This window comes from Populus alba, chromosome 8, assembly GCF_005239225.2.
Source record: "Populus alba chromosome 8, ASM523922v2, whole genome shotgun sequence".
NCBI lineage: Eukaryota > Viridiplantae > Streptophyta > Magnoliopsida > Malpighiales > Salicaceae > Populus > Populus alba.
This window is the reverse complement of record NC_133291.1, coordinates 10,605,396-10,613,291: the sequence shown is the minus strand read 5'-3', so window position 1 is coordinate 10,613,291 and position 7,896 is coordinate 10,605,396. Positions and strand designations below refer to the sequence as shown.

Sequence of the window (7,896 nt, the reverse complement as noted above, 5' to 3'; positions counted from 1 at the left end):
GTTATTTAATAATATTTATTTTATATAAATAAATAGAACAAGTAAAGAAAAAAATATTAAATTATTATTCTCCTTTTCACTTATGTCTTTTCCGACAGTAAAAAAGCTTTTTATTTATTTATTTTCAATTATTATTTCCATAAAAAAAGATAAGAGGTAATAAAGTAATTTCGATAAGTCCACCAACCATGGAGAAATTTCTATCTTCCTTTTATTGTCCATCAAAAGTCAAGAGAGAGAGCTAATTTGGTCGCGCTGCGACGGCGTATTCTCCTATCCGAGAGAGCGAAGGCGCGATAAGTGCTGCACTGCCACTGACTAGGAGAAGAGATCTTCACGCAGAGCAAACTCCTTTCTCTCTTTTTCTTTCTCTATGTATTTTTTAGATCTACAATTAATCCAACTAATTATTATTATCGGTATAGAACTGCAACAAAAAAAATATTATTGCTGTAATTTTGTGATAACTATCACCACAACAATTGAAACGCCTATATTAATGCGATGGACTATTTATCTATTTAATTACTATTAAGAAAAAGAAGAGAAGTTTTTTTTTTTGGTTTTTGTCTCGCGATTTTGATTGGAGCATGTTTTGATGGTAACGGGGTCTGGCAAAAGAGCAAGAGCCTCTTCTTCTCAAAACATGAACATGTCAATCTCAGGCAAGCTACTTCCTCACCCTCTTCCTGCTCTTAGTTTCACGATTTCGACTTCAAGTTGTTGTTTTTTTAAAAAAATTCAATTATAAATGAACTTTTATGAATTTTGGGTCGATTTGTATATTTTTTTTTTGTGTGTGGAATATCTATGCAAGCAGATTCATAATCCATTAAAAGAAGATTTTTCAGCTTTTGAATGTCTTGGGACCTTTTATTTTGATTTTCTGGGTCGAACAAGATAGAAATGATTATTAAGATTTAGCTGGAGCCAATGCTTTTGAGGTCAGCGTGTAGTTAATTTAATTTAGCCCAGCTTCAGAATACTAAAGATAAAATGATTTTAAGGTCATATTGATAGTAGAAAAATCGGGAGCTTGTCTTGCTATTAAGTTTCGAAGGAAATGATTTTTGTACCTGCGAAACTTCTATGGAGTGAGCGAGTTACTGTATTTTGCAGGTATTCGTGAAAGACATCAGCAGGAACTAGAGAATTTGACCCTGACCGCACAACCCTTCAAAACATTGAAGTTTTTTGCTCTGGCTCTGGTTCAATATTGTAAGAGATCGGTATTCTACCTCCTGGCTAAAGGCGGTTGGCTAATGCTATTAAGTACAGTGGTGGCAGCTGTTGGAGTTGTGCTTGTGACCATAGACAGTCCTCATGAAAAGGTATTACAGTATATAGATTATTTTAGGTGCTTATAGTTTAGTTAAATTTAGGTTCTTATGGATGAAAAATTACGTGTTTCTGTCACGGCACGTAAAAGGCTATGTTTTTGGATTGCTACGGCCATGTTGCTACAGTGTTTCTTATGGTTAAACCTTGAATATGTTGAGATTTAGATATGGCGCTTCTTCCTCTTAGTGTGAGCATTCATTTTGTTCTGTTATTCATGTCTCCACTGTTTACAAATTAACGGTGTGGATTATTGATTGCATGTTGTGGCATGTTTCTGCAGCATGTTGAAGAACTTTCTCATTATCTGCGATTTGGATTGTGGTGGATTGCCCTTGGCGTTGCATCATCGATCGGTCTAGGTGAGCAAAATTTACTCAGATGAATATGAAAAAACCCTAAAGCTGGGTACAGTGAAGAGTGTCAGCAACTACACGAGTGCTTCAAATTTAGAGGCAACTTTTGGTGCATGTGATATCAATAATGTTTTTGCCACATAAATTAATCTAGAATGAGTTTTTTTAAACCTGGCATCTTATTTTTGTATAATGAGATTCTTAAATCATGAAGCACAACATTGTAGTTGGACAAGGGACCTTTTATCATCATCATCCTTTTTATACTTAGCCGATAAACTCTAGTTGCGTGGTGGTTTCAGCTGTGCCCTGTGCTTGTAAAGTGGCTCAATTTAGTTCTCACGATTTTTTTGGTCTATTGTTGTGGTTTTGTCCATCTAAGATCTTTGGAGATAGGAAGGAACACAGCTGGTTAAAATCACTATCTCTAATTTATGGTTTTTTGCTGTTGCTGATTATACACATTTTTATGAAGAATTGAGATCTGCTATCCACCGAGTTTGATCTGTCTTTTCTTTTTTAAATTTATTTCAGGATCTGGTTTGCATACTTTTGTTATGTATTTGGGTCCTCACATTGCCTTGTTCACGATTAAGGCAATGCAATGTGGCCGAGTTGATTTAAAAAGTGCTCCTTATGATACAATACAACTGAAAAGAGGTCCTTCGTGGCTTGACAGAGATTGCCATGAGTATGGGGACCCAGTGTTTCCATTATCACATGGATTGCGGGTTCCCCTTAGCAGCATATTGCCCCAGGTACAGGTAGAAGCTATTTTGTGGGGCGTTGGGACTGCTCTTGGGGAGCTTCCTCCTTATTTTATCTCAAGAGCAGGTATGTGCCAAGTGTCTGCAGCAGTAAGATGAATATCTGGTTAAAAGTTAGCCAGTAATGAAATGTTTGTCTAGTGATCTTGTGACAATCCAAATGCACTGAGGTTGCTGTCGTACTATAAGACTGAGTGGCTGGATTAATATGATAGTTTTGGGCATCTAACATGATTTACATCACAGATTACATGGAAGACTTTTTTTTTAAAAAAAAAACCTTTCGAGATTTTGTCAAACCTATAATCTTTAAGCCCTACTAGTTACCGAATGTCATTTTATTACTATTATCAACAACAGCAAAGCCTCTGTCCCAAACTAGTAGGAATAGGCTATATGGACTCTTAATCATAAACTAAATTCGCCTCAATATCAAGATAGTTTATTATCGAAGGAAAAAAGAAAACATATCATAGTTGTTTTTAGCCCAATTAGGTGCGTATCTGTTTTTCTCTTTTCTTCTTCCATCTGTGATTAGTAGTGCGTGTATGGTAACTGCAAAATGTTGGTTTTGATTTAGTATATTGACAGCTCTGCATATTTTTTTTGCATATTGATTACATCACTTTATGCAGCACGTATGTCAGGTAGCAAGTTGGATGCCATGGAAGAATTGGATGCTTCTTCGGATGGAGATAGTGGAATCGTAGCTACTCGTCTTAAAGCAATCAAACATTGGCTTCTGAACCACTCTCAACGTCTGAACTTCTTCACAATCTTAGTGCTTGCTTCGGTTAGTGCAATGCCCATCTATATTTTATACTACTAGTTATTCAGAAAATAGATGACCTTACCAGGAGGAGGGACTCGTGTTTTCTCATACTCATGCCTCCATTAAAATCCTTATCAACTCTTTTTAGTTTAAATATTCCAAAATGCAATTTCAGTTATCCCTTTTAAAACATTTTAATATTTGTAATTTGTTGTCATAGATGCAATTCCTTGATAATTTGAGATTGTTTTAGTATTTACATGGACAAGTACTAGGTCCGATAAAAAACAGGGCTTGGTTTTAGACATTCTTTAAAATTTTATTTAAACTACAAATTCTTGTTTTATAAAATATTTGCTCTACTATTTTCTTTGTATCAATGAAGGGTGCTTTATTGTGATACATCATGAAACATAAGAACAAAGTAACTTTGTTCTATGTCATCAGATACATAACATTGGTGCTAACAAGTCGTCCTTGATTATGATCCGTTCATGTCATACTTTTTCTTGATTAACTTGCAACTTGCTGATGACTTGTACTATTCTTTAGGTGCCAAATCCTCTATTTGACCTTGCTGGCATTATGTGTGGACAATTTGGGGTTTCATTTTGGAAGTTTTTTCTGGCAACACTGATTGGAAAAGCGATATTTAAAACTCACATACAGGTTTGTGATATTACCGTCTCTCTCTGTATATCTTTCGGACCATTTAAACAGTTGTCTTAGGTGCTTCTGTGCTTGAAGCTTCAGTTTCTATTGACCATCCTAGTTCCCTTAGTTTGGTATGATAATTTTCAGCATTGATAATATTGCTACAAGTGCTTCAAATGAAGATGGGGTAATGGAAATCAAGAGTTGAAATTAATGTTGTTTTGATAAAGTTGGTGTTGGATGCTGCTTTTTACTTTAAATCCTTCTGAGATGTCTCTTGGTTGATTGCTTTTTTGGCAGACGGTGTTCATTATTTCTGTTTGCAACAATCAACTTCTTAACTGGATAGAGAATGAGTTGATCTGGGTACTCAGCCTTGTACCAGGTTTCACTTCTGCATTGCCTGACCTCACAGCAAAACTCCATGCAATGAAAGAAAAATATATGGCACCTGCACATCCTGCATCCCCAGATATAAAGGTACCCTGATAGACCACAGTAGCTAAATCAACCAGGTTCTTATTAAATGCTTTAAAATCTCAGCGATATTGCATTGTTTGAGTTTTGTTTCGCATTTACATGCCCGGTTTGTGCATTCTTCACAGGTCAAGAAATGGGATTTCTCGTTTACTGGAATCTGGAACACTGTTGTGTGGCTCATGCTCTTGAACTTCTTTTTTAAGATTGTGAATGCAACTGCTCAGATGTATCTGAAAAAACAGCAGGAAAATGAGCTAGCTGCATTGACAAATAGGGCATCAGCTTCTACGCATTCGGATTAGGAGTCTGACCAAAAGGACTAAGACACATTCATTTCTATTTTTCTACCCTTTTATCTTTTTTTTTTCTTTGTGACAGTTAGCTTAGGGAAGCTAAAGTGACAGCTCTTACAAGTCACCCGAAAATCTGTCTACATCAGTAAGTTGCTGGTAGAAGGTTGTATAGAAATAGGAACATGATGTTAGGAGAGGCATTGTTTTGGGTAGTTTCTTCACCCGTTGGTAAGAGCTGTTGAAATTGTTGTCGGAAGCTCATCATTATTATTCATTGGAAATGCAAGACAAATTATGTGGTGATTGATCTTCCGGCATTGTGCTCATAAACTTGTTGGATTCCCACTATGACGCTGTAATTGACAAATTACCGGTTTTGGAGTCGTCGGTGAATTTACATGCATGTATGCTCGGAATCTTAGCCGCCTCCCTGTATACTGTCTTTTACATTTGTTTCTGATGGATTCTTCTCTGAGTTTGTTGGTGGATGTATACTGGCCTTATTTTCCCTGTGAATATTAAGATCCTCATTAAAAAAAAAAAAAAAAAACTTTTAAAAACCTCCATTGAAATCGAGCTGGGCGGTTGTCATGAATTTGCGGATCTTGATGTCAATAGCAGCAAACTTGAGCCGATAGCATCACATGATATCAAAAATCTCCAAAATAATGATAATAAAAAATCATTAGAGCCTTGTCCTTTAGTTTTATTTTAAATCGCAACTATAAAAAGCTGCTACAATGGCAATCAGTGCTTTTCTGGCAGAGGCTTGATTGTTTATGCTCGAGCACACGTGCACATCAACTTTTGTTTTATTCCTATTAAAATATAACAACATGACGTGGGTGACTAACAAAAGCAAATGGTTGTGATCTGATAAATAATAATAGAAATCTTAAAAATAATTAAATAATAGGGAGCAAGATTGCATAGTGATGACTCATCGGATTGTGTATCAGAGCTGTTGAGGAAATCAGTAAAAAACAATAACTTCCGATGATAGAGATTGTCAAGCCATCTCCGACCAACCACGCCACTCAGATAATCCAAAGCCCTCTAAAGAAATGTTTTGTCCACCTAAAAAGTAAAAACAAGTGGACATGTCACATACGTTAAAATGTATTTAATTGGCTCTGAGTAGATGAGCGTTGAGGACAGCAGACCACTTCAAATAAAAGGTTAGTGAATATTTTAAAAAACTTTAAAATTTATGATCACATAGAGGAGTTGAATCCTGTGGAGGGTTATCTGGTTGCTGGTTTGTGTGATTTCATGGCCACGACAGCATTAATATTTTTGTGAAAAAAACTAACAAATTCAATCTATCTTTATATTCCAAGCTTAGTTTCTAGCATGTTTCAGAATCTATAATTGTTTCTGATTTATCTTTATCTTAAATATATCCTTCCAGCAAGTATTTCTATACAAATCAATATTCAGGTTTTTTATAAGAATAAATTATTATTTTTTTTCATATTTTGTTTTTCTAGTAAATTAGGTGAGATTTGGGTTTCTTACATGAAAACATTTCTGTCATTTTAAATGAAAATACCTAACATAAAGATATGATTAAAAACGACTCTTTATTCATAAACAAACTAAGAACAATTAAATTTATTAAAAAAATAAAAACTAGGCCTAAAAAATGAATCAGATGTAACTATATATTATAATTGCAGGCGGGGAATAGTTATTTACAAGTAAGGCTCCGTTCAACGTGGCTAACAATGATTTCAGATCTGAAAAATATATAAAAACAGTTCAGCGCCTAAAATATTCTAGGCCGCATAGACTCCTTAATGATTTTGTTTTTTATTGAACAAGATTATTAATTAAATGCAAAGAATGCTCGTCAACAAATATTAAATGCCGGTACGATCCACATATCAAAACTAGCACCCACGCTAGTGTCTGTATATATATATATATTCCACCTACTCAATTTGTTTTTATTGAAGAAAAGAATATATATATATATATATATATATATATGGATTTTGTTCCTCTATCCTGTAATGGAACTTCATTAATTCTGGTGCTAATGTTTGAGAGTGCTGTAGAATGTATTTTTGAAAAACTTTGATTTTTTATTTTTTTAAAATTAATTTTTTGATGTTAAAAAAAGATCAAGAAAATATTATTTAATATAGTTTAAATTAAAAAAAAATATTTTGAAACATAATCTCTAACACTTCCAGCAAGCCCTTAATAACCTATTCATACGTTGTCAAGCCTTTAAGAAAAAGAAAGAAAAAACACAGGACGAGCAATACAAAAAAGAGTGATTTTATTGGAAACTTGAGTAGCATCACTATCCACATTCCTTCCCCTTCCAGCATTAGAGACGCACTAATCACTGTCCTTTCCCTTTCTTTTAGAATTTACCACTGCTCACATTTATATTAAAAAGGATGGCATGTTAATTAAGTACATTTAATAATATTAATTCGAGCAACATATCAATAATTTGCCAAATAGTTACAAGAATTTATTTATAATATATTATAACAATTTATCATTAGATAATCTCATATATTTAATTCTACAGTATAACACAGCAGTTAAGAGTGCCATATGGACTTAATATTATTTTGAACCAACCTTTTTCTCTCGGTTGCTTGCTTTCTTATCAAATTTGTTTTTCTTTTTTTAAAAAAAAAATAAAGAAAAACAAAGAGAGAAATAAAAACATGATAATCAATGGTCCATAGTAGGATGGTGGGGACGGCGCGTTGAATATAGTACATAAAATAGCTTTCAAAAACGCGGTGTAAAAATCATTTCATAAGAATAAAAAAAAAAAAATTAAAATATTTTAATATACTAATATTAAAAATAAATTTTAAAAAATAAAAAAAATATTATTTTTAATATATTTCTTAAAAAAACACACTTAAAAAAAATATTCGGTCCCAAACGCTGACTGCCGGCCAATTATTGCTTTTGTTTACTTCAGACAAAACTTGAAAACATAACTTGACAGTGAAGAAAGGAGAGGAAATATCAACATCTTGACTTTCGACTGCTAATCAATATTTTTGTATTTTATGTTTAAATATTTTATAGAAAAAATAAATAACTCATTGCAAACAAAATGTGAACAGTGTTGTCAAAGCAGTACGATTTTTATAAACAGAAAGATTTTTATAATTTAGTAGCATATTTTCTTCTTTCAAAAACAAAATCTGTCTAGTGTCCATTATGTATGTACTCAGTAGTAAATACGAAGTTTGAGA

At 33.5% G+C, this 7,896-nt stretch overlaps 1 protein-coding gene across 1 annotated transcript; it reads left to right on the top strand.

The window, feature by feature from the left end:
• Positions 1 to 204: 204 nt before the first annotated feature.
• On the top strand, positions 205 to 5,076 carry LOC118055800 (vacuole membrane protein KMS1). The gene is made up of 8 exons (XM_035067802.2): positions 205 to 665; positions 1,120 to 1,331; positions 1,622 to 1,700; positions 2,229 to 2,528; positions 3,097 to 3,254; positions 3,786 to 3,902; positions 4,188 to 4,367; positions 4,493 to 5,076. Exons 1-8 carry the CDS (start codon positions 599 to 601, stop codon positions 4,667 to 4,669), a joined length of 1,290 nt encoding a protein of 429 aa, XP_034923693.1. The 5' UTR covers positions 205 to 598; the 3' UTR covers positions 4,670 to 5,076.
• The last annotated feature ends 2,820 nt before the right edge of the window (positions 5,077 to 7,896 follow it).

Coding starts and splice junctions, on each gene's coding strand:
- LOC118055800 (XM_035067802.2), top strand. CDS start 599: ATGGTAACGGGGTCTGGCAAAAGAGCAAGAGCCTCTTCTTCTCAAAAC. Junction 2,529..3,096: donor TTATTTTATCTCAAGAGCAG/GTATGTGCCAAG, acceptor CACTTTATGCAG/CACGTATGTCAGGTAGCAAG. Junction 3,903..4,187: donor TATTTAAAACTCACATACAG/GTTTGTGATATT, acceptor CTTTTTTGGCAG/ACGGTGTTCATTATTTCTGT.